The sequence below is a fragment of the Manacus vitellinus genome, unplaced genomic scaffold, assembly GCF_001715985.3.
Source record: "Manacus vitellinus isolate BGI_N305 unplaced genomic scaffold, ASM171598v3 scaffold_3_pilon, whole genome shotgun sequence".
NCBI lineage: Eukaryota > Metazoa > Chordata > Aves > Passeriformes > Pipridae > Manacus > Manacus vitellinus.
The window spans coordinates 37,436,480-37,464,157 of record NW_021940535.1 but is presented as its reverse complement, the minus strand read 5'-3'; the positions used below and the strand labels follow the sequence as shown (position 1 = coordinate 37,464,157).

General features: G+C 36.2%; 1 protein-coding gene across 1 annotated transcript in view; it reads left to right on the top strand.

Moving 5' to 3' along the window:
• DNAJC1 (DnaJ heat shock protein family (Hsp40) member C1) overlaps positions 1-27,678 on the top strand; it is a 111,257-nt gene that overhangs the window by 51,106 nt on the left and 32,473 nt on the right. Inside the window, exons 7-9 of the mRNA XM_029961896.1 lie at positions 38-131; positions 9,890-9,980; positions 19,571-19,737. Of these exons, the coding sequence (XP_029817756.1) occupies positions 38-131; positions 9,890-9,980; positions 19,571-19,737 (352 nt within the window). The remainder of the gene's footprint in view (positions 1-37; positions 132-9,889; positions 9,981-19,570; positions 19,738-27,678) is intronic.

Genomic DNA, 27,678 nt, shown 5'->3' with positions numbered 1-27,678 from the left:
GCAATAATGAAAAACCTACAATTTTATTTGACTGCAGAATACTGGACAAACCACAATGGCATGACTTACTTCCATGCAAGCTGGGAATATGGTTTTGTCTCACTGTGAAAGCTTTACCTCAGCTATTCCAGGTAATAGTAATAATTTTAAATTGTATTGCTTTATTTTTCTTGATGATATTATTATGCATAATCAGATGTATAGCACTTAGCACTTGTTCTTAATTAATATTTTGGCTCAAGCACATACCATATATGTGTGTGTGTGTATAAATTACTCTTTGAAGGCAATTTTAATATCAAATTCATGGGGATATGAATATATTCCAACTGGATATTAATCTTAACGTGCTAGGGAAGCAGTTTCTGTTAGGCAAAACTACAAGAATAAATGATGGGAGAAGAGTGATATATATCCATCTAATTAGGAATAGCAATGCCTTTTAAGTGATTTTGACAGAAGTACTTTTATCTCAAATTGGCAATTTCGTAGCAAATTTTAATATGTCATTTAAATTTGAGGTAACAGTGAAATTGGTTTTTCTGATTGAGTTTCCTTTCTTTAATTCACTGAATAATGATACAAATTGATACCTGGAATTACTAAGATAAAGTAACAAAGGTATGGTTGTAATTTGTGAACGTCAGTGTGGCAGACTTGCTCACAATTGTGGGTTTTAATCTAATACTGTGAACTGTAAAATTTAGCTGGTATTCAACCACTGTTAGTATTGTCAGATCAGTTATCAGAATAACTTTTTTAGTATCACCTGTTCTTTCTTTTATTTTCCCTTGAATACATGATTTTGTTTTTAATACCCTTGTCTCTGCTAATATGGATCAGGGAATGCAAGGTGGATTTACCTTGGTTTACAGAAATACTGGGTATTAATTTGAAAGTACAAGTAGTATAAATGTCATCAGTGTTTGTTTTTTGTCTATGTTCAAGATGGAAATAAGCCTGTAGTTCAGAATTCATACCTTGTTAGCAAAAACCTTGTAAAAGTTATAAGTGCAATACAGTCTGGTCTCTCAGCATCCATTTTTATAGCCTTTAACTTTTCCTACAAAGAGATGCAAAAGTTAATAGTTCTTCCTCTTTTAAAAATTTCATCAGAACTATGTGGCTATTTTTTTAAAGAAACCTTTCTTTTTGCAAGTTTTAAAGCAAATTAATTGTGCTTAATCCACTGTTGTGTCCCAATTAAGCTTTGATGCTCATCCCTCACTGGGGTGAGTCAGATAGAAAATAATTAAGGTCAACAAACTGTTGCTGCATTTTTAAAAGTTTATTCATAATTATAGTACTTTCCCTTTTGTCTTGATTGTAAAATATTCAAAAAATACAGGATATAGTAAGATTCATGAATAATTTTAAATTAGGACTTCTTATGGGCTTCTTATCGCTTTTATGACATTAAGATAGAGTGTTACATCAGTATAACAGATTTCAGATTTGCTGTTCAAAAAGCAGCTCCTATGTCTGCTTAGAATAGGCAAAAAAGATGAATACAACAAAAGCCATGTTTTGTGCTTTGTAGAACTTAGCCTTTCTTTGGATTCCTGATCCATTGAATTAATGGTAGTAGAAAAAACCAAGTCCAAAAAACCAACTTCTGGAAAATTGGAGACTACCAAACAGGGGTTTGGTGGCAGAGGAAGCGTGATGTAGAGAAAGTCAGAGCAGAAAGGCTTCGATGCAAGGAGGAAGAAAAGAGATGGAGGTTCTAGAGTAAATTGCCCCATATATGAATGACACTACTGCTTAACTGCAGGGTTTGTTTTGTTGTTGTTTAATGTGACTTGCTAATTATGTAAATTAAAATACAATACATCATATGTAATCTTCAGTATTAAGAATATTCAGGACTTCAGGTGACTGAAATAAATTACTGTAGCTTATTAGTTAACAATACTTAAAGAATTATTACCTCTTCTGAAGAGTGTAAAAGCAGCAGTGACCTCATGTTGGAGCTGTTTTCTGAAATGACAATTGAAAAGATACCTGGTAGGTTGTCCTGGACAGAGAATCTGGGCTTCTTTTGAGTTATTTTTAACTCAAATTATTAAGGCAAGTTCTACCTTAATTGCAGTTACCAACATAGAGTAAAAAGTTATCTGTACTTGTAAGATTATACCCTGGTACAGCAATCCTATTTTGAATATAAGTGCTTTTCTCTTCAACACTAACACAGGCTTGAGATTTCTGAGTATTTCATGCTTTTAATGTAAGTTGAATCACTAGGGCAGTTTTTCTAGAAGAAGAAGGATCCTACAGATACTGGGTAGTGTTATATGTCCAGGTTACACATGCAGATTATTTAACATGGTGTTGCAGTGGTTGACATCAGAATGGACACTACAAATTTTAGTTGTTTATTGCTTTAATTCTAAGGATTTCTTCAGTCATTTAAGAGCCAACAAGTTGTTTTCAAAATTGGCTGTCATTCACCTGCAACTAATGCAATCGTAGATGGACTTCTAAAAATGCATCCATATTTAAATGAACCCTGTTTGGGACAGGGTAGGGGAAGAGTTAATACTTTTAATTGGATGTTTCTTCTGCCATTGAGTTTTTCAAAGCCCTGCTGGTGAAACAGCTAAACTGTTTCCTCAAATTAAGGAAACAAATCCACCTGCCTGTGTACACAAGTTCTTCCTCAGAAGAGACTTTATTTAAAACAGCCCCAAAACAAAACAAACAGAAAACCAAACCAAGAACACCAACAACAAATAAAACCCCAACAACACAAAAAATACAGGCAGAGGTCTATTTAAACTTTTTGTTCTCATATTGAATTTCTTTTATCTAGCATCCCTCTCTACCTCCATTAGTTAATGTGAATATTTTGCTTAGAGCAGCTCTGTCTGTGGGTTCAGGTTGCTGAGCTTCTGCCCATGCCTGGCTCTCATTTGTCCAATTGAGTGTCTTTCTCCTACTTCCCTTCCTCCTTCAAAATGTCAGATTTCAGAAGGAGGCACTTAAAATAATTAAGGTGGGCCTTCACTGAGGAAAAATGCTTTGTTTGCATGCCCTTGTGATGGCCTATGGCATTTTATTGTAGCCTGCATTTTATGTCAAGAAACTGGAAGAAAAATGGGCGAGAGGATGAGAGAAACTAAGAAAATGAGTGGGTTTTTTAAACTGTTGACAATTGTATTTTGAGAGAGACTACATAGGTTTTTATATCCAGGCATTTAGTTCAGTTTAATTTAGGGGTGAAAACAGTATCTTTAAGCTTGTTTGAAGAAATGAAGGGAGTAGAATATGTAAAATGTATCATAAATCAAATATCTGTGCTATGAAACAAGCATTAGGTGGAGTGTAAATTACAAAGACTACTACCAAGTTTAATTCTTATAATGTGGTTAAGAAAAAGATAGGAAAAGAATGCAAATTGTTTCTAAGGTCATTTATAGTTAACTCTTTCATGAGAATGACCTGGAAGAAGGTTTTTTATTTATAAAAATAGATAAAAGAAGAAGAAGGGGAAAGACCCCACAAAAAAATCAATTAAAACTATCATTGGAACTAAAATTTCTTCTTAGAAAGAAATAAACTAGCTACATGTAGTGTGCAAGAATTTCAGTTCAAGTAGCGTATGCAGTATGGAACAGACAGTTGTGTTAATGTGTTCTTTTGTGGAAGAACTGTCATAAATAAATTGCAGTTTATTCCAAAAACAACTGACTAGGGTTTTTTCTTTGGGTGTGCAGACACACAACTTAAGAAAAGTGGTCTTTTAAAAAGTATTGTTAATTATTCTTCACAAAATATTTCCTTCAGAAAACAGAAGATAGGAGTGTTTCTTAGTATTCCTTTCAACTACTTTTCCTTCACATTGATGTGGTGAAGTTTAGCAATGAATGGCTTTATTTTTACACCAACTAAATTATGAGCCCTTGTCCTGAGGGTAATGAAACAGAAAGCATTTCTGTTTGTTTCAGACAGAAATGGGTTCTTTATAAGAAAATCAAGTGTCCTTCTTTTGTCTCTAATCCTGTAGGTGTAGTGCACACACCCTTGCAGTGAGCTGATGGGAGGACTTCTGGTGGCTTGCCAGTAATGAGAAGGCAGTTCGTGCTCAATATGTAGTTGCACTGGGTATAACCCAGTGAGATTATCAACAAAGCTTTCAATTACAATTGAAACTTGTGTTTATAAAGACCTTTGTGTAGCACAGAATGAATTAAAACAAAAAGGCTAGTAATTTATTTTTATGTAGGCTACCAGATGGTAATTACTGTAGCTGATTTAGTAGCCTGGAATAGATTCAAACTAGTGACCCAGAGGTGTTTAATTTCTTGGCATTTTTTGCTCAGGTTTTCTTTTTATCCATGATCACAGTTCAACACCTGTTTAGAGATGGTTCAGCTTTGGCCTTAAACGGATTGGCAATGTGTCATTAAATTCAAGAGGCTTTGCCAGCAGGGCATCTCCTTTGGCAAGTTAGCTTTTAAGCAAGATTTGATTAGATCAGCAAATGTTGTATTTGTGAGTTGTTTTTCTCTTCACATTTGACTATATAAAATTGTGTGAGATTAAAGCAAACTTTATTGCATTTAATAATGTATGCCTTAAAAAATATTTTTTTTTTAAAAAAGGGCTTTATTCAAGTCAGTAAGGTTAAATATATCTTTATTCCCCAGCTTTACAAGGTTTTGATGTGTTCCAATTCACTGTACAGCACCCATGTTGATATAATTTGTGGGGAGTGAGCAGTTGCAGGATGTGTGGCACGAGTGATTGCCCATTTGCTCTGTTTCTTGCTATTTCACAGCTGTTGGGAGAACCAAAGTAGGGATGAAGCTCTTGACCCTGAGGTCAATTAGAAGCTTAGAAGCAGGTCAGAGGAGAGGGGATGGTAAAACAAGTATTCTGGGTGTATGCAAGTGAGCAAAAATAATTTGTGCCTAACAGGGTATTGTTTGAGGCTCTGGAGACAAAATGTGGTGCATAGTAAAAGTTTCAAGTAAATGTAAGACAGTAAACAAATTTGGTTTTAATTATCTGCTCTGCTATGGCAGCTTCTTCAGATCACTTACTGTACGTCTACATGTCCTACCACACATGTCAGAGGAGCGTAGAGCCGACAGGAGCTCCTGTGTACGAGGCAATACTGGCTCTCAGTTAATTGAACTGCTCTGCTCTGGTATGAGGCTTCATGGGGTGTGAAATGGGTCCCAGAGAGGCCTTGCAGCACTGGCCTCTGTTCCCACTTCTGGCTACCTTAGTCTCACCACTGGGCACATGGAATTCCCAGCAGGTACTGCAGTGGCACCGCCAGCTGCTGGTCACCTGGTGCACTGGAGGCTTGGGAACCACGCTGCCCCTGCCCACAGGCTGTGCACAGCTGAAGAGCCTCGCCACACCTGGTATCATTCCAAGGTCGAAGCGTGATTTTCTGATTACACAGGAGAAAATAATGTAATTCTTATTTATTTACTAGATTGCCTTTGGGCAAAGATGTAAAAATGCCAAAGAGCAATATAAATCATTTTGTTCAACTCTTTTTTAAACATTATTTCTTACCATAACGTGTTGAAATCACTGGTTTAGAAACCCATCCAAAGAGTATTTTTGCTGCGGTATAATGGCTTGCATTTTTATTGCATAGAAATAGCAAATTGAAGGTCAGCTGTTGCAGTAAATTTAATTTAATTCCTTTCTCTCTTTTTTTAATATAAATTGTACAATAACACTGCACTCAAAAAGATCAAAAAATCGGTTCAGAAACTCCATACAACTATTTATCTTTAAGTCTATAGATTGATTTAATAAAAATTAGTCCAAAGAAAATTATTTCAATATACTTATTTTAAGTATGCTTGTGGGAGAGTTTTCAGTTAGCTGTAAATTCTGAGGGGATGCATTTTGTTTGTATCAATCCCTTACCCAGTGAACCAAGATGTGGAACTGATTCTGTCACAAAATCTGAAATGAAGATTTACATGTGACAAACACAACAAGTTGTTTCCAATGTTTTCCTTCCCTCTCCTAATCTCCAGTGTTTCTGAGGTAGACCAGAAAACCAGCAAGATTAACTGGAGGAAAAAATGGCCAAAATCAAAAAGCCACAAAGCAAACAAAGAAAACCTCATCACCCTCTCCAAAAGTCAAGGAGAGGCCAAAATGACTGAGTCTTACTCAGAACTGAAGTTTTCGGTTCTAGAATTAGCACAGTTTGAATAAATGCTGTATCTGCTGATTTAAAAGCAACAAACAAAAAACCCCACATAAAATCCCAACCAAAACCCCAAAGTCCCAAACAAAGGAAAAAAACCCCTTGAAAGTCCAGTATCACATATTTCTGTATTTCTGCATAACGCAAACTCAGTTTTGTCTTGGCAGTCTCAAATTTATTAACATGACATGATACTGATATAAAGAGAGAAACTATATTTTCAAGGATTTTTCAGTATTCCTAGTTCTTATTTGTGATTAAAATATTGAAAATATGTGTTTTCATTTTTATTCCACAACACTTTTTGGAGATTTTTATTAAATATGAGGGTAAACACAGGAACTTCTTATATATGACAGTTTAAATATAATTTAGAAATACTAACAGCAGAACTTGGCATTTCCAATACATTCTTTCTTCATTCTGTTCCTTTTTGGAAAGTCTATATTTGAAATTGTAGTATAATAAACTAGCATATATCAGCCCTCTTTTTTATTATTTTTGCTTAACTAATTACATGTTACTCCTTTGCTGATGAGAAGTAATGTATTTGTATGGATGCTCTTTCTGAAAACTTCTTAAACTCCTGCAAATGAGAACAAAATATTTCTGATTAGGTAAGGTGGAGCTTTTAGTTAGAAGCGTTCCAAACTTTGTACCTGTGTGTCTCTTTTCTCTGTATCTTTCCATCCCCAGAGGTACAAAAATGTTGCTTTTCTTATGTTTATTACCTCTAGAAGGTGAAGTATATGTCAGGTATAAATTTTTGATGTTGCACATATTTTGAGCTGTAAAATCATTACCGATTCTTGGGGGAGGAGCATTAGATTGGAAGAGACTGTATCAATGTTGCCAGTGTCTTTAGGGCCCTAAAATGTTTGCATCGAGACAAAACAACTGCTTAAATTTATCATGTTGGAAAAGTAAAAAATCTGAACATAAATCTATTTTTAAATACTTGTGCTACCAAAACTGAATATGCTTGAAAATGAATATTCCTGTTTAGACTGATGGAAAGCTAATGAGGAGTAAATTGAAATGGGCTTATTTATGTTAAGGCAGAAGTTTTCTTCAAAGAACTTCCTATTTTAAATGGTTTTCTAGTGTTTTTTCATTTTGACCTGTAAGGTCTAATACCCATAAAATTTGTGTCTGTGGCTAAAATCTTTACTCAGGTATGCCTTTTAATTTCTTTTTACAACCTGTAGAGCCATTTCTTATGCTTTTCTGGGAAGGATTTGATTTTCAAATCTTCAAAATCCATTTTGAATAAAGCTTTTAGTTGATTTTTTTCCCTTGCTTTTCTTTATATGTATACATTTGTCTGTGCTTCAAAATGTGCAGTCTCCCTTTTTTTTTTTGCTATTATGGTACCAGCCATAATAAACTTATCAATAAGATAAAAGACTGATGTTGCCTTTATTACCTGCATATTACTCCATTTGTAGTGATAATCCATTTTATATCTATAAAGCAACAATACTACCAAATTTCATTTATGTGCTTCTGACTAGTTTTCTTTGTTGTTCAGCTATTGTGTCTCATTTTCATCTGAGCCACATTTCCAATTGTTCTGTGATTGACGTGCTGGAGAGATTGACAGTTACCCCCTAGTGCCTGCTGTCTGGAGATCCCACAAGCAATAATGGATTTTACACCAGAATTTAGCATCAAATATTGGCTTTCAGTGTCAAATGGGTTAAATTTAAATGCCAGTTAATTGTAGCCATTTTGAAATCCTAGCCTTAAACAAAAGCGTTTTTTGGATATCAGTATGTCTCAGTCTTGTGTACGCCACGCAACCCAAATGTCTCAAACTTACAGCAGAAGTAAACCATTGCATTTATGGCTGTTCCTGTTTCTTAATGAAGCAAATAGTCCAGATCTGGAGAGTATAAGTAAAGTTTCCATATGTGGTAGGGAATTCATATTTCAGGTATATATATATATATATATATATATATATAAAAGAGAACCAAGAATAAATATAAAATATAAATATAATTATATATAAAATATATATTAAAAAGAGAATCAATGTTGATCCTAATTTTCTAATTTAATGTTCTACCATAGAAACTGAATACATTTCCTCAAATGTTAATACTAGTCCTCCTGTACCTACACATTTTTTTTGACCACAGTTCTACTAAAACCACCAAAACCCCCTCTTCCCCATCCCCAAACCCAAAACTTATAAGCATGTGAGATGCTCTCTTCTGTTATGTTCCAGCAGCAAAAAGTTACGTAAACTCTTTAAAATTACTTCTGTGTCCAGTGATTTCTACCTACACCTGGCAAAGAAACATAACTTCCCATTTCCAATGAAAAGACAAATAGAGAGTAAGAAGAGGTATTTTGGAAGGAGGTGGAACCTTACTGTTCTTTTGTGGCAATTTGTTAGAGTTGTTCTTCAAGCCTGCTGACTTGTATTGATGAGATGTCTCCAAAACATTACAAAGTTCTGCTCAGAACGTGGTTCCTGTCCTGTGTTTTCCCACCTCCCTCAAGTATCTTTGCAGGGGTAGATGCCAGCATAACATGAGGAACAACTGTTGTGTCACAGTATCTTTGCAGGAAGAAATGGTTTTGAATGATTTCTACCATTAGAGGCAGCAATAATGACTGCTTACCTCAGTTGGGTTTTTTTTTCAAGATTTGTTAAGATGTCTTATTTCATGTTAATGATACCAGGTTGTGTTCAAATCTATGGAATTATAGTTGAAATTACAAAAAAACATTTACTACTGTTTTACAATACATTCTACATTAAAGTTTAAATCACCCTTTTTATATATAAAATGGTACTGCTAGTGTAATAACATTATTTTTGGCTATAAAGAACTAAAATTGGGTTTATCTAATTCTGTAATTTTTGTGTAATACAATAGATATTCTGCATGCTTGGAAAACATAAATAACAACTTGTGTATTTCAGCATTTCTGTTATAAATTCCTTGGTTTTGAATGAGTATAGAAATCTCTTAAGCTGGTAAGTGAGAGTAACAAAACTCTCCATACTTCTTACTTCAACAATCTGGTTGTTCAATTTGGAAAGCTTTCAATGCAAATCTATAATTATTAATTCATCAGATTTTGGAAACGTGTACCTTATTGTGGTATTTGTGGCAAGATTTCTACTTTTATGTATATATTTGGTATATAGATTTCAAACTAGAATCTAATCCTTGGAGAAAAAACCCATATATATTATTTTCAACACTTTAATAGCAATGTAGAAGTTGATTTAAAAAAGAAAGGGGAACAAGCTGGACCATGCAGTTAGTGTTACCTTAATGAGTTCACACTAAGGTGACTGCTGCCTAGCAGTTGCCTTTGTTTGTCCCTGCACACACTACTTTAATTAAAAACTTTTCTTTCTCTGTTGAACTTCCAGATTGCTGATGTCAACAAAGGCAGGGGTACATGGCCTCTTCCAAAGCTGTAGGTAGTTTCTCTAATCATTTTGCTTTTCAGGTTGTCAATGAGCATCATAGTCTATAATATCAATGCTATTACATTTGAACCTTTATTACACAAATTCTACATTCTGAGCAAATACTTTCTAGACAGAAAATTGATGTAACTCAAGGAAACAAATATATCTTAAAATTTTTTTCGAGGTTAATTGAGAACTTAAAACAGAGCCATTGCAATAACTTGTTTGTATAAGGATGCTAATGCCATTGCAACGTTTTCTTAAAGGATGCCAGACAATTATATGTAGAATATAAAGAAACAAAAATGAAGGCGAAAGAAGATGCCCTGGCTAAGGCTGAACTTGAAACACTTCAGAGTGAGTTTTTACCACTGTCTTAATAAACAAAGATGTAATATGAATGCCTTCTGCACTGGATGTATATGAACAAACATTTTTATAATCTCCTAAAATACATGCTTTATGTATTTCTGTCCTGCTGTTAAATTTAAATAAGCTTTTAATTTTGTGGCTAATTTTGCAGTAGGCTGCTGCTTTTTTCCAATAGAAGCATAAAACTCAGATGATGTATCATAGCAAAAAGAACATACCTTGCTAGAAATGTTACTTTACAGGAGCAGGAGATCTCAAAATTCTAGATCTTGAAGTAAACATTTTCCAAAGTGACATCTTGAGTTTTGAGCATTCTTGTATTCTCTTTGTCTGTAAATATTTTTTAAAATAACGTGTGTAATGATTCTTTTGTGCATATTGAGTTGATTTTTGTGATAGAAAGTGAACGTAATGTGAATTTCCAAATGCATGAATACAGACTTCAGAGGTGGATTCATGCTATTGTTGGAATAAGTGCTTTAAAGTCTTTACAGTCTTATAAAAGACCAGAGAAAGCAATTAAGATTTCCCTTAATAAAGTATTCAGAATAATTATAGGTGACTTTTCCTTTTCTTTTTTCAGTTCATTGCTTTTGACAATGAACTACCCTACAAAAAACCTACCCTCTTCCGAAGACAATTTAAAAAGTTTTTTGTCTGCGTTTGTATGTGCATGCTTGCTTTATTTACTATACTTAAGTGCATGCTTTTAAGTTCCTTTATTCTGACAAGTGCATTGAGTGCCCTGTGATAATTTACTAGCTTGGAGTATGCGTAAGCCGTTAGGCACTTAAAATACAGCTGCATAATTTATATTTACAAAATAGCTTAATTTTGTAAAATCAGCAAAGAGATCCAGTTTCAGTGGTAATTCCCAACTTCTCTGTAGCCAAATCCATTTTGGGAAAATGGATAACATTCAGCACCTCAGTGAGCATCGTGGACCCAGGCCAAATCTAGGAAAATAATGCATTTAATGCTTGTTAGGGAGGCCTGCCATTATGTTTGAGATACCTACCACAAAATAGGCCCTTGAAAAGGGTCTTGACTTGGGTTATTAAAAACTTGTTAAATTGTCAGATAGCAGTGTATTGCCATTGTTCATAAGAGCTGGCATGCATTCCTCATTGAAATCTGTGAACTAATGTTTTAAAAGGACTACTTTTTGAAAGCAGAAGTGCAAATGAAAATATAAAGTCATTAAATTGTAGTGTGCAGATTCCTGCGTCACTGAAAGGTCATTTTTTTGTTGTTGTTGCCTCAGTAGCAGTGCCCACACGTGAGAGGTGCGAGGTTGGCACATTTCCCCCTCCAGGTCACCCCTGACCTCTGAGAGAAGCACCACCCTGTCCCCTGTCACACTGCTGGGTGCAACACGGCATAACCCCCCTGTCTGCTGGGTGACCTGGTGTCACTTGTGAGAGGGGGGTCCAGTCCTCACCCGTGTCACTGGCTGGCATCCTGCCCTGCCTTAGTAGGCTTGCTGGCAGGGAACTCAAGAAGGACTGAGAGTCACCACCTGTAACTAGCAGAGTTTGAAATTTGGTACAGAATTATTTAGTCAACCGTAGCAGTGCGATAGCTGGGCAACAGAATGAGCTGTCAGTTACCTTTTTAAAAAATAAATAAGACTCCCAAGAGAGGAACAAGACATGCATCCATGTTACTGTAGGCAAAAAAAATTATATCATTTTTTCCTGAAGCTTATGTGCAAAGCATCTGCTAAATTCGCTTATTTCATTATGTTGCTCTGCATTGTCACTTCCCAATTAGCATAGAAAGGTTGTAAATCACCAAATGTGCATTTTGTTTGCCCCTGTTCTTCTTAATTTTAGAGACCATCCCTTGGATGTGAGTTCACAATAACAGTTCCATCTATCTAATTGAGTAAACGTATCTCATGCTGATTAGCAATAGCTGTTTTACAGTGCTTGTTTTTTCATGGCCTAATTGCTGGTTTACCCCCATGTCTACCTGCTTTCCTGCTCAAAGTGTGCAGTATTCTGTAGGCAACTTGAACTAAAAACAGAGAATGGTACTGGAGGAGGAAAATATAATTTGCAAAATAGGAACAAGAGGATGGAATTAAGATGTCACTAAAGTGCTGTATTTGTTAAGGAGTGTGAAAAAATAATTTCTTGGTAAGTCAATATTATACACAGTTTTGATTTAGTTTTGTGGCACTTTTGCAGTGCTTCTTATCACTTCTCAATCCATTCAAAATGGTCATTACTACCTTAATAAAATATAGCAACTTTACCTTACAGAAATACAGCAGCTTACATTATAACCTTATGTCTCTAGGAAATATGGTTTTGTGTGGAATTACAGATAACTGTGTTTTAGAGACAAAAATAGAGATGTTTTGCCTTACATTTTCTGATGCATTTTTCACATTTAGATACCAGAACACAAAATTTATTTTTGAATGAAAGTGCTTTAATTAAAAAACTTTCTTTCAACTTCTTCCTCTTCCGTAGTGTCACATGTATGTGATCCCTTCATCAGGGAATGATTCTTTAACAATATGTCCTTCGTAGTCACAGGATGTGAAATAGAGCTGAACCAAATAGTCATTAAACGAAGATGACTTAAAGATACAGTGTCAGGACAGATGACTCTGACAGTTTTTAAATTTAAATTGCAAGGTTTGAGTAGTTATCAGGACAAATTCTTGCAGCTCTCAAGCTCTTTTTGCATGGATACTTCTTTCAACCACATCCATTTTGGGGAAACGCATCTATTTTTCTTTCTCTATACTTAGCCTTGGTAGTTCTCTTACTTTCCATTCTTCTTAGTTTCTTTTCCCTGTCCTTCAATATGAAGACTTACATTTATTTTTACAATATGCCCTTTTAAAGATATGGCACCTGGTAGATATTGCAGGTGAACTCTTCACTGGCATCCCAGTTACCAAATGTATTTGCATTGTAAATCCAGATTTCTTGTTGTGATGGCATCTGGAATAATCTATGGCAAGTAACTGTTTTGTTTCTAGTTATAAACCAGGTTGAATAGTTTGTAGTTTTTTGGGGCTTTTTCCTTATCACTCCCATCATTCAAACTTTAACTGAAGTACGAAGTTACAAGTCCTGTATGACTAGGGCTGTGTTGGGCATTTATGATGTGGTGTGATGCAGTATGATGTGGTTATGATGTGTCTCTTCACAGGGCCTTATAGCAAAGCACTCCTACCCAAGTGCCTGCCACAAAACATCCAGAGCTGTAGGGAAACCTTTTATACATTTGATCATGTTTGGTTAGGCTTGGTTGTTCTCCCTTTCCAGACAGCTCAGAATACAGCACACTGCTTGGGTAGCTTTTTATATTGTTTCATGAAAACTAGGATAGGAGACATCATTAGATCGTTCAGTGTAATGTGTTTATTTTAGACCCATATTGGCAAAAGTCAGTGAAAAATACTGGTTATCCTGACTTGTCTTCTTTGACTTGTACCAGTGATGCACTTTAGCTTTGTGCATCTTGTTATACAAGAAATTATATTGATCAGAAGGCCTCGAAATGCCTTTTCTTCTTCTTAGTTTGTTGAGACAATTAATTTTACTATTATATAGTTATATCTTAATTTCAGTATAGATTTCTCCAGCTCTAGCTTTCAGTAGTTCATAATTAGCATTTGTCTGTGCCTAAAAAAAGTTTTATTTATCTGCAGGTGTTCTTAATATAAAGCATTTCTTTAGCGCTTAATTTTTGTGGATCTTCTGAACTTACTTAGTTTTCCAATGTAGTGGGGCCTGGGTTTGTATATAGTCTTCTAAAGTTTGTCATCTTCATATCATAAAATTGTGTTTCTTCTGTGATTATTGTTCTGTTTACAGAATCACAGATTACCTAAGTTCCTATTGCTCTGATAGCTCATTTCAGGTTGCTTGTCCACCATAACTGTGAGCCCTTACATCAAAGGTTCCTTGCACACAGTCCCTTGTAAGTGCAGATATGGCATAAGGTCCTTAACTGTATTTTTCAAAAATGCTTTTGATTGGTCCCAGACTACCAGTTGGTCCATGTTCCTACTTCTTCCTGTACTTTCCTCATCCCTGTAAACCATTTTGACCAAACTGATGGAATCTAGCACTATACTGAAGGTGATTTTCCTTTTACTTCCAAATAATTGACAAATATCTTGGATAATTGTGTTTAGTATTAATCTCTGCCAAAATGCAGTGTTGACATGTCTGTTCAGTAATGATTTGCTGACAGGCAGGTTCAGAGAAAATTAATTCATGCAGTGCATGCTTTTTTGGTCGGTGTGGGTGTGAATGTTCTGATCACTTAATTGTTACCTCCGAAGCCTAATTATGGCAAACTGTGTATCATCCATTTCACTGATTGTTTTGGCAGGCCTGCCGAAAGAATTTTGAACTTGCAAGCTCATGTGCTTTTCCCAGTTGTTTCAACTAGGCTTGTACGATACCTCTCCCCGCAAAACTTGCTTCAGATTTTATGGAAAATATTCCACTAACATGCAGTGTGTGAGCGCAATCCAGATTTCATTGTATATTTGTTGGAAGGCAGATTAGCTCTCAAATACTGGAGCCTTGTTTCTAACCCTTTTGTATTTGGGGGGAATTAGAAGTTTTGGGAAGGATAGATACTCAGAGAAAAAGAAATCTGCAGCTTGTGAGAAGTTTTTTGTGGCTGAGGATACATTCAACCCTGAGCATGTCTTTAGTCAATTTGCTCAAAAAATAAACTAGCTTGTAGGTCCCAGTACAGCAGAGGTGTATATCTGTCTCTAACTCATTCATATAATCTCATTGACTTTATTATGAGTACAGAAATGTGTACTTTTTTGAATATATGTGTGTTTGCCCCGTATTTGCATTGATATTGAACATGGTTTGCTCCATTTTTTCAACACTGTCAAAACCTTAGTAAAAATTTTTTTGGACTTCTGAGTTCTTTGTGTTCTGTCTGACTGTGTTGCTGTATGTGCAAGTGAATTTTTCTTTGTCATGTTTAAAACAAATTTTGATGTTCTAAAGGCTTTGGTTTGGTTTTGTAGGTAAGTGCACAGTGTTGAAAAAAGAGATCTCAGTGCAGTATCTTACTAATTTGCCAAAATAATGTTTGCTGTCTACCTCTGTGTGTGGTTCATATTTCTTGCTTATCAATGCATGAGATATCAGGCAGCCTATCCATTTGATTTTCAAGACATCACTGTCTTTTTGGACTATATTTTTTGTGAATTCTTGTTCATACTTAAAGCTTAGAAGCCTTGAAGAGAAAGGGAGCTACAACTTGATGTGTCATACTTTCTTTGGAAAAGTTCAGAACTTGTTTTTGGTTTATTTCTTTCTGTATGAAGCAGTTTTTTCTTTCTGTGAAAAATTCTCTGAATTCTTTTTGTTTACACCAACTAACATGTAAAATCAGTATATATTTTTCTTCAAACTTTAAAATACAGGACCTCTGATACTTGTTACAGAAAAAAGCACTGCTGTTTTAGTACGTGATTACTTGATCCAAAAAGGCTAGCTGGTTTCTTATCTGACAGCTGATACATCTTAAAGCAAGGAATCATTAGCCAGATACTATTAATTCTGCCACTGATAAAATTAATGTAGTAACAGCATGGAAGAAGTAACAAGGAAGGTCAAAGTATCTGACCACGTGCAAGTAATTCATCAGACTTCAAACTCCACATCATGGCACCAAAAACTAGGAAAATGTATAGCCAGTACAGGAGTAGTATTGGAGGCCTTTAGAAACATAAAATTATGTACTTTATGAGAGTTAGCTGTGTGTTATCTGTTAAATTCTGGGCATCCCAGTGATAGGTGTGTTTATGTGCTGTTCAAACATAGGGGACATAGCTCTATCTCTTTTTTTAAATCTTAAGTTGTTAAATACACAGTCAAATTTATTATTCTGGTAAAGAACTTGATAGTTCTGCAGGTGGAAAATACTTATAGAAAATTAGTATCCTTGCAGTATGAAATCAGCAAATGATAAAATTTCTTCTGCTACAGAAGGACTAGAACTCCATAAAGTCATGAATCATTTTACACTGGAGTGGTAGATATCAAAAAATTTCCATTGTGCTTATGACCTTGGATTCCATTTAGTTACTGCTGTTGCCTTGTTTTTTTAATTTTATTTAATAAACTAGTGATGTTACTACACTGTAATTTGGCAATTGAAGTACATGATGTTCTCAGAAAATAGTAATGAGGGTAAGCTATTCATTTACCCTATTGAGCTTGAAGTCAGGCTCTGTTTTTACCAAGATTATTTTCTCTCCCCTGCTTTAGTTGTATGAGCACAAGTAACTCTGATTAAAGTCAAGGGATGTTGGATATTGGTGCCCACATAAGGCGTAGTGGTCTGATTGGGTCTCCAGCAGACAGTCACAATACTGAGAAGAATCTATGAAATCTTTTTCTGAATGTTTTTCATGCATTTCACTGAGGTTTGTGTGTAACAGTATTAGAACAATATTTGAGACTGGAGGAGAAAAATGCATTTTAAAAGCCTGTTCTGTTATAGTAGATGGGCTGAACCCAGCACCATTAGAAGACAACAGTAAGTGTTAAGGGAACACTTGCATTTCGAAACTCTGAATCATAGCTCTAGTTGTCACTACTGTCAGCACAATCAAACACATCCTTACATTAGGTGGTGGTGGTGGCAGCTGCACCAACTTCCTGGCTGGCTGTCAAGCCTTAGCAGATACAGGATTCAACTGTTTAGGCGTTATCTACTATTTGGAAAACCTGATCCATATTCTCTTCAGGGGGAAGCACTAGGTCAGATTGGAAGTATCTTTTGGGCTGCCATGAATTGCTGATAATGAAAAGATAGCATGAAAGAGGGAGGTTTTCTTCCTAAGTATTTCCTGTGGACTTCCGTTGTTTGGGTGAAATAGTTTCAGTGAGGTTTTGCTTTCTCCATCTTCACCTGAAAAAGCAACAGTACTTGGCTGCCTTAAGTTGAGGCATCATACCTCTGAATATAACTTCTGAAATTCCTCTGTCTAAAATCCTTCGTGATGTTACCATTAAACCATTTTTATATGCATTCCTGTTTTAAGAAAATGACTTTGAAAATTCTGAGGTGAAACTGTTCTCAATGGGTTATTGGGAGCCCTATGTCAAAGGTGCTGTGACTTCAATTCTTTTTTTTTTTTTTTAATTCAATATGACAGCCTTTGTGGTATTTAAGGGATATGCTGAACTCCTTCATCTTTTTGTATATGCATGGGAGACAGTAGAGATAAGGTTTTTTTAATTTTGGTTGAGTGCTTGTTTGAGGTTGTACAGCCATCTTCTCTAGGTGGGATTTTGTGTTCCTTTGATTGTCAGCAAACAGCAGGGTGTCTTATCTATGTTAGGTCTTCCTATGTTGCTTAACTGTCTGAAGAAAGCCTAGATACTGTCTTTGATACCTCATTTTAAAGAGAGGTGCAGTGTCTTCTGGAAATACTGTTAGAGAATTTTTTCTAAAACTACAGAAAGAGCATAGATGACCTAATGGCAGGCTCCGCTCTTCATTTTAAATGTTGGTTAGAAGCATTCAGGCTTTAACTATTTGCATATTTTGAGAGGCAAAATTAATAAACAGTAGGTAATGGGGTGCAAGATACAATAAAAGCCAAATGTCTCCACTGTTAAGTAATTCCAAGTGAACACATGGTGGATTTGATTATTTTGTAGGATTGAAATACAGTGATGAAAATTGTCATTTAAGTTAACATGCTGGAATATTTTTGCCAGTACATGTGTTTGGGGTAAATAGCTGGTGAAGCCATTGTTGCTTATCCATGCAAATCTTGACTCTGACTCCAGAAGCTGTTACACATGGCAATTTTGGAGTAAAATAATATTAAATATATGTGATTTGATTATAAAAATTACCTTTTGAAATAGACAAAAAGAATTTTACACCAGCATTGTCTTTAATAGCATCTGCACAATGAGAAAAATGCTGGTACTTTTGGGTTTTCACTTAGTTTTGTTTTTTAGGGAGCATCTGTCATTTCATTATATTTACTATGCATGCCTATAGAGAGATGCTAAAAAATTCCAAATACAAGTTTTTACTTAGTATTTCATTTATTGAGAGTAATTTGACAAGCAAAGTTAGAGGTTTTTCACAAAAACAGGTCTCTGAACAATGTACAATGAAACTGAACAATGAAAAGTTGAATTAGTCATGCTGTTAACTTTCAAGATCTGTATAAATTTCCTGTTCTTTTTGGACTTCCGAAAGGTGCTATGAGACCGTTCTCTCTGCCTCTGTTGTTTTCTTAAATAGTCAGTTCCTAGGAGTTTGTCAAATCTGTGGAGTTTTTTTCATTGTGCTGTTTCTGCACATATACAGTTAGGAAAAGAAATTCTGCATCAGAACCTGTAGGGAACAGTCCTCTGTCCTCTTCAGGATTTTCTAAAAGAAGGTTCCACGAAAAAGATTTTTCCTCTGAAGTATTAGGGCATGGTTGGAAAGGCAGATCAGCTGATCTTGCAGCCCTCCGCTGCTGGCAAGTATGATCCTTCTTTTCCTTGCCCACCACCTTTAAATAACTTGGATGTTTTTCTTTTTGTTTGAGTGTAAAGAGTAATTTTCTACTAGTTTAGGGAATTGAGTTAGTTTGCTAAGCGATTGGATGACTGTTGAAGCACAGTAGAAGACAGAGGAGCATAAAAACATGCAGTAGAGAGTGGAAAGGTGGAGTCAGAGTAGAATTTCTCTCTTGGTTGCAGTGAGGTATTAGATCAGTTCTTTCAGTTTAGAAGCATCTAGTTATTGTGAATACAGCATATTTTTAAAACATGAGGAAAAACCAGAGGAGTCATACTGGGCATACTGAGTGTTCAAGCTTCTCTTTTTGTCCTTCATCTTCTTGTCTTTCCAACAGCTCTGTCAATTTTCCATCTTAAATCTTTCTTCTAAGATCATTTTATTTTCTGGGGTTTAGGTTATGTTGTCCCTCCTTCCTCTCCATCCCTTAAGTTTGCTGCTCCAGTTAAATACGATTTGAAGGACAGAGAGAGCAGAGAACAGTGATCAGTGTGAAAAATGAAGTCCGACATTTAAAACTCCCAAAATGTCCAAGTGCTAGAACAGAGCTGTTTGTAGTTGCAGAAATCTGAGAATAAAGACGCTATCCATTGACAGAGATGTTTGTAGGCAGCATAGCTGACCATAAAGTAATACAAAAATGGTCTAAACATCACCTTTCTACCTTTGCCAGTGCTCTGAAGCTAGCTGAACTTTGAAATCTTTTAACAACTCCTGTGCTTTTGCCTGTACTAATCTTCATTGCCAGGTGGTGCAGCAGTAACAAGAGCTAACTGATTCTGAGGAGCTGATCTGACCCTTAAAGGCATAGTTCAGATGGAGGAGGGGCTAAGTGGGTGCATTCCTCTTTACTTCTAATAAAAATAAAATTATTATGCAAAACCCTGCTTCTCTTTTTAACAAAGAAATTGAAGCCTTTTCCTCAGTGGAAATTTTAATATAGGATTAAAAGTTGAGGAGCTAAGCCTGCTTCTGAATTGCACATCTCTGCAATACTAGTAGCATTACTTTTTCTTCTTTTTGCTTTTGTATAGAGGAGAAGAAACCTAAAGTCAAGAAACCGAAATTAGAATTCCCTGTGTACATGGCTCTGGAATCAAATACATATATACCATCATATGATCATGGAGCTTCAATTGAAGAGATTGAGGAACAGATGGATGATTGGCTGGGAGGCAGGAACAGGACACAAAAAAAGAAGGTAAGTTCAAAGTCTTTCATGTTGTTTTATATTTTAAATGTTGATTCATTTGCTTACCTCTTAAGAAAATGGAATGTTGTGTGTATACCACCACTATTCTTATACCATTGAAGTCTAGAGAAGTAGTAATTGTCTGGCAGAGACATAACAGAAAAAATTGTATAAATGTTCAATGTAATTTGTGTAACAATGCTGGAAATGTTGTTATAATAGGATGTCATTGACTGAACTGTTTGAATGCTCTCTATGACTGTTCTTGTTCACTAGAAATTAGTAGAGCATAATGCTGTCAAGTTATATGAGGCTTGGTTCTTTCTCTTAATTGCAGTTAATAACATTGCTTGCAAGAATAGATTCTTCTCTATTTAAAATAAGGCAAAGGAAAAAGAAGCTTTCTTAATATGCAGGTGTAGTATCTTTTGATTATGGAACTGCATATGTATTTTGTGCTTTTCATCTGGAAAACTCCTAACAAGTTGATTTAGGCCTTTTGTTAAGGTTCTTTCTACTCAGAGGCAAGGGTTCTTAGTGGCAGTTAGTAAATTTGTGTTCTGGTAAATTTTATTAAATCATACTGGCTTGAAAACGTATACTTTTCACCTTGGAACTGAGATGCACAGATGACAAAAAAAATGCTGTAAATTGGTCTCCTGACTTGAAAATCTGCCTTTCTTGGAAGACAGATGAGAAGAGTGTGTTTGGAGCAGAGATTGGGCAATACATTGACTTCAGTGTCATAATAGTGAAAGAAGTTCCTGCTGTCATTTGTTTGATTCCTGTCTGCTGCAGATTTGCTCACTCATTTGTTTTCAAGCCTGTGAAAAATACTCTCTCCCATTTTTAGCCAGACCTGAAGTTTTTGCAAACATAATTTGACATTTGCCTAACCCATCTAATCATCTACTATTATTGAATTCAAGTCTCCTGACTTCCCAGTTGTCACTTTTCTCTTGCTTTTACTTTTTTTGTTCTGTGTGATTTAGTACATCTGCATTATGTTTATTTTTGCATTTCTGTAACAAATCAATTCAGCAAATGTGCCTAACATTTGACTTCTGTGTAAGGGATTGTCACACAGAATCCTTAACACTGGATCATATTTTCACATGCTTAGAGAAAGTAAGGGCTTGGGTCCTTAATTCTACAGATGAGTTATCTGGGAGCTAAGAGCATATGTACAGTCATTGCTTTGTTTACCTTAATTCAAGAAGTGCCTGTGGATTGGATTCCTGTTAGTTGCATCTCTGTGAACAGCTTTGTTTGCCAGGCTGTGTGGGCAAATATTTAAAGGAGAAAAGATGTTTGTTTGTTTGTTTGTTTGTTTACATTAGCTTGAGTTGGTTGCATGCTTGACTATCTGAATCCCCAAATTCACCTTCCTCTCTGATGAAAATTGAGTCTATATTTGGATTTCCATGCAAATGAAGAAATTTAATAAAACTGTGCCTGTTCCATCTATAGATTTGCACCTCCCACACAGAGTATATTGAAGTTGTGTCTTCACAGACACTGCTAAAAGAACAAGTTGTAGGTACATCCTTTCAGATGTTCTCAACGAAACTAACTTGGTTTTCTACACTTACAGCTGGAAGTTCAGTATTGCACCTCATTGCTCTGATCAATGAGTGTATTTTTTTAATTACAAACTGTTACAAAACGAATTAACATTTTAGAGACAAGCAGGCAACTCGTAGGTATGCTATCTGGGTAAGGTGTTTGACCTCAACAAACTGTGATGAGATGTGCTTCCTTTCCTTGACAGTTAATATGTTATTAAGATGCAACATTGACATATAATACAGTAGTGGAGGGAAACGGATTAATAAACTGTTCAAAGAAATGGAGACTATACATTACTGGCTCTAGTAGCCTGTAGGAGCCATTTGTGTGTAATATGAGTCTGTGTCATGTGATTTGTAATAAGCTCACTGGGAAAATGGTTGTACCACAAGTGAATTGTTCCTAACTGTCATTCAACACATTTTCTGTTTTAGAAACATTTATTTTCCTTCACTTCGCATCACAGACATGAACTGGGTCAGCTTCCCTCTTCTGCCTCTTGCATGGATGTGAAATCAAGTGGTGTTCACCTCTCAGTTCTGCTTGTCTTAGAAAAAAGTTACTCCTTCATAAATAAGTTTGCCATCAAAATTTTTCTCAGGATTCTCATTCTTCACTTACAAGGAAACATCTCAGCTTTTGTTTGTTTGTTTGTTTTCTCTTGTTGTAGCTCAGGGCTGTGGACTAGGTACAACCAACCAGCCTTGAGAGCAGTTATGCATGTGGGGGCTTGGTAAAGTAGTATGTTACTTTGTCATCCTTCCAGGAGTAAGAAATGGAGTTGCTGTCCCTGCTGTTGGTATCCCAAGTGTAGATGATTACAATTAATTTAATATTATTCATCAAGTGCTTTGCACTGCTGACATTTGTACTTTAGAGGTGCCCGTAATCCATGGACTAGTGTTTTGGAAGTGCTATACCCTGCAGAGTGCCCAGTTTTATAAAAAGTTCAGATTATGTTCAGTTGTTAGGTTGAAGTCAGTCTCTGTGATTTTATTTTTTTTGATTACTGTTTCTATAGGATTGAAGTATTGAAGCAGATAAGGAACAGGCTATAGAGAAGATGCCTTCCTTCTTAGATATCGTAAAATGATCCACCAAGGGAAGGAGAAAGAGGAATGTTTTCCATATTTTTCATAAGGTTACATGGCTGACTGAAAATGTGCTTATAGCATAGTGAAGTTATTCTTCTGTCTGAGAACACACTGAGTTTATCTTCATAAGGAACTTGTCTTACCATGTCGTTACTCTCTACTTAGAACTGAATATTAAAAGAAAGCGAGCTATTGGAAGATACTTAAATAATATCAGTACTGCAGAAGTGAGAGGTAATTTTTCTTCATTTCTGTAGCAGTGATCCATCCACCTTTAGGACTTTTTATACAGTTTTGATCCTTGCACTTTAAAAAAAAAAAAAAGAATAGTTAACAGAAAGACTAGGTCAGCAATAAAAATAAATTTAGAAAATCATATTTAGGAGGGAAGGCTAAATAGATGGAGTTTTAGACCAGAAAAGGGAAGCTATTGGGGAATAACTGGATACATTATTTTTCCAGTCCATTACAGTTTTGTTTTAGGTAAAATTGTAATAATTTATTAGGACTTACTACCTTTCATAAATTCAGAGGAAAAGAAATACTGGATTTGTTTTGCAGCCAGGATACTTCACTTCAGATTTGGGAATACATGTAGGGGGAGGTGCATAACTAGAGCATGTTGCCTAGACCATTTATGAAACATTTCTTTCTATCCTGTTCTTAAACTCGATCTGTTGGAAATAGTGCAAAGTGACTCAATTGTATTTGAGAGCATGGAAATGAAGTAGTGGGATTCTTGAGGGGGTTTTTTCTCTATAAGAAATCATATACTTGTCTGAGACTAAATTGCATATTCATATAGAGCTGTTTATACTATTCATGTAAACTGCATGTGACTGTGAACCTCAGAGGAATTACTAAAAGCTCCTTCTCATGCTGATACAACAAAACTCTTCAAAGCAAGTAATGAAAAAGTTTATTTCTAAAATTATTTTTGTTTTGTCGCTGAATGTTTGTACTGTTTCTGAAAGGGAGACGATCTTGCAAGGTCTTCTTTCAGGTTGTTGAGATAAATAGCTTAATTTACTTAGCTTGAGTTTCTGATTTTTTTTAATCTGTCATTGAAAGTGACTGGAAAACGTGTTCTGTGTATGCTTGTTAGGAATTAAGAGAAATTTAGAGGGAATGGACTTCCTTGGAGGTGGCCTGAATATGTTGTTAAGCCACTATTGCATTACTTAGTAGACACTTAACTCTTTACTTTCCTATTCAGCAACCTGTTCTGTGGAGCTTGAAGAAAGAAAAGCAACTTATTAGAGGACATATTTTGTTACATCTGATTTTGTTCTGTCATTTCTGCAAATATTCATGCAAGAATATATGTATTCACTGTTTCTGGAATCATTCTATTGAATCATTTCTCAGTGGGATTTCTCTCACTCTTTGTTCTGATTTGATTTTATGTGATTTGTAACACATGTTGTTTTCATGAGAGTTCATTGTTTATGTGAATAATATTGTTCTTTCATGAATTGGCCCTTGAGAAATCAGTGGGAAATTTATCGTTGTCTTCGGTGGGACCAGGATTATAATTCCTTTTGGTTTATGGATTTCTCATCTTCTCCACTGGAATCACCTCTTCGTTCCATATCGTTATTTGACTCACTCATCTCTGAAGGTAGAGTTCCAAGTTCTTTCTCAATGAGGAGTGAATACTTTTGACCTTTTCATATTTGGTCTGTAAAGGGGAGATAAAGGTGGAGAAAGGCAGTGCCTGATCCTTTCCAGCTGGACCAGATGTATGGATAGAAAATGATGTTTCTCATTATTTTTATTTTTCATGTTATCCTGCAGCACTTCTTGGCATTTGTGTGTTTTTGATATTGCAGGAGCACCTGGCTTGATTTTACTAAAGCAGGAGTAGTAAAAACTATTTTTATGCACAGTGCTTGGGAAGCTTAGCTAACATACATCTTCTGCATCTGCTATACTTTTTACCTTTAAATTAGGATTATTAAAAATACTGTGAAACAAAGGTATACATAAGCATTGTTTTTACACAGTTTATTGGTAGATGCTGGAAACATGGTAGTTAATATTTTTTCTTAATCGTTGAACTGTAGACTCTGATCATCTGGTGCTGAACTCTGAATGCAGTTTATGTTTTTATTTTTCTCAGCGTGGGCCATCAAAGCACTGTGTTTCAGAGATAGGATATTGATAACTGAGTGAGCTTTTTAATCATGAAGGTTTTATTTGAAAGCTTGCTGTGGAACAACAATATAAAATAACTTTAAATGTACAAAAGAGATCTCTCTACTTTATAACATTAAAAGGCAAAATGCCATACAAATGCTAGATTATTTTTTGCTAGTTTAAAATGTATACATTTGACAATTAAATCTTAGTAATTTTATAATCTTGCACATTTCGTAACTGCCAGCTAGCCTGCCACCTGCTCTCTTCTGCCTCGAATCTTCCCACATCTGTGCTGCTTTGAAATCTGAGTATGCTTTTTCCTTAGTAGCAAATAATGTGGTGCTTGTTCTAATCAGACGTCATATGACGGATTACCTGAATACAGTTTCCAGGCTTTTAAAAAATGTTTAATTTCTTAAGCAAGCAGTTTGTATCTTAGCAGGATTAAGGTGCTGTGTAAACCAGATGTTTTAATAAATTGGTCTGTGAGAGGAAGGTTTATTCTGTTTTAGTGTGCTGCCTGAGGTCATCTAGTTTTGAAATAACTTATTTTTTCTTTCTGAGCAATGACACAAATCTGGTATTTGAAAAATCTGTCTGTATTCTAATACTCTTTTATTCTTGGGACAGATACAAGTAAGCAACTTGCAGTCTGAGATTCCTCATGGTGTCCTGCTAGTGTGCCTCAACCCTAACTCAGAGGGATTGCTGTAGGTCCAGAAAATAAATCACGCTGTGTGCCCATTGAATTTAAGGTTCTATATTGAGACTGCCAGCAACCATAGCTGTTAGTGTCAGTTATGAAGCTATTCACTAGGAGCTAGTCTAAGCTCATAATACATTTTAACCTGAGCTCCAAATTCTCATCAAATGGTGATGACTTTGAGTCACTATTGATCTGGGCAATATTGAATTTAGTAACCCTGAGGTGAAAATCTCACGATATTCTATTACCAGACTCTTAAAAATGTAGTGTCACTGAAAAGATGCTTCATTAAAAAAAAATAAATATCTGCATTTGAGTGTTACTGAAAGTGTTAAGTCAGAAGAGTCCAGGTTTTCTTGTGGATTATTAGACTTTGTGTCACTGCAAATACTGCAGACTCAGCTACTCAGCCTGAGTAGAATATTGGGGTTTGAATGTTAAATGAAACCTACAGTTTATGTCCCATAGTCAGCTCCTACAACTGGCATATTTACATCAGAGTTATTACTGTTAATGAAAACTATACACATAACTTTTAAAATAACTGTTTAAGTCTACCTGTATAATATACTTGGGCTGCTACCTGAGGTCAGTGAACAAATATGGAACAATGTAAACATTTTGCTTCTGTGCAACAAAATGCTAGTGATAAAATATTGATAACAGTTCAAATGGTAGAATCATTTAGGCTGGAAGAGACCTCTGAGAGCATGGAGTCCAACCATTAATCCAGCACCACCATGTTTACCACTAAACCGTGTCTCTAAGTGCCACATCTGCTTGCCTTTTGAATGCTTTCAAGGACAGTGATCCCACCTGGGCAGCCTGTTCTAATGCTTAACCACCCTTTCAGTGAAGAAGTTTTTCCTAGTACCCAATCTAAAGTGCCTCTGTTGCAAACTGAGTTTATGTCATCTTCTCATATTGCTTGTTAACTTGTTAACCTCACCTTGCTCTATCCTCCTTTCAGGTAGTTGTAGAGAGCAATAAGGTCTGCCCTGATCCTCCTTTTCTCCAGGCTGAACACCTCCAGCTCCCTCAGCTGCTCCTCATCAGATTTGTGCTCCAGACCCTTCACCAGCTTTGTTGCCCTTCTCAGGACACGCTCCAGCACCTCAATGTCCTTCTTGTAGTGAGGGGCCCAAAACTCAACACAGGATTGGAGGTGCAGCCTCAGCAGTGCCGAGTACAGAGGGAAAATCACTGTCCTGGTCCTGCTGGCCACACTATTGCTGATACAGGCCAGGATGCCACTGGCCTTCTTGGCCCCTGGGCACTGCTGGCTCATGTTCAGCTGCTGTTGACCAGCACCCCCAGGTGCTTTTCTGCTGGGCAGCTTTCCAGCCACTCTTCTCCCAGCCTGTAGAGTTGCACAGGGTTGTTGTGACCCAAGGGCAGGACCTGGCACTTGGCCTTGTTGAACCTCCTACCATTGGCCTCTTCCCATCGATCCAGCCTGTCCGGATCCCTTTGTCGAGCCTTCTTGCCCACCAGCAGATGAAACATTCCCCCTGATCTTGGTATGTCTGTAAAGTGACTGAGGGTGCCCTCGATTCCCTTGTCCAGATCATTAATAAAGATGTTAAACAGGACTGTCCCCAACACTGATCCCTGGGGAACACCCCCGGTGACCAGGGGCCAGCTGGATGTGACTCCATTCACCAACGCTCTGGGCCCGGCCATCCAGACAGTTTTTTAGCCAGTGAAGAGCACACCCAGCCAAGCCATGAGCAGCCAGTTTCTCCAGGAGATGCTGTGGGAAACGATGCCAAAGGCTTTCCTGAAGTCCAGGTAGACACATCCACAATGTTTCCCTCATCCACTTAGCAGGTCACTCTGTCACAGAAGGAGATCAGGTTGGTCAAGCAGGATCTGCCTTTCACAAACCCAAGCTGGCTGAGTCTGATCCCCTGGTTATCCTGCACATGCTGTGTGATGGCACTCCAGTTGATCTGCTCCATGACCTTCCCTGGCACCAAGGGAGAGTGTGAAGAAGACATCCTTTTGTTGCATACTGTTTGTGACGTAGGAAACAGGACTTGATATAACAAAACAGTATCCAGACACCCTGCATATTAGCAATTCTATTCCTCTTTCTTTTCCTCTTTGCTAGACACCAAGTTGGTCAGCCTAATGAACAAGAGAAAACTGCAAAGATTTTTTAATTTTTCATGCATCATAACTAACAGCCAATGTTTTTTGTTGGTTTTATGGCTAATCTATTTGTTTTTTTAAGTAACTGTTGAACCAGAGCAGTCTATTTCTAGGAAATTAGTGTATTTAGCATATTTCTATCCTATTGGTGTACTTCTTATTTTGTTTAGAAACAATAGATTTATGTACTCTTTGAATCATCTTTACTTAAATGCAGATAATAACCTTCTTTTCAGGCTTTTCTCTTAAATATTTAAGCCTCTATGGACTTTACTTTGAACTTGA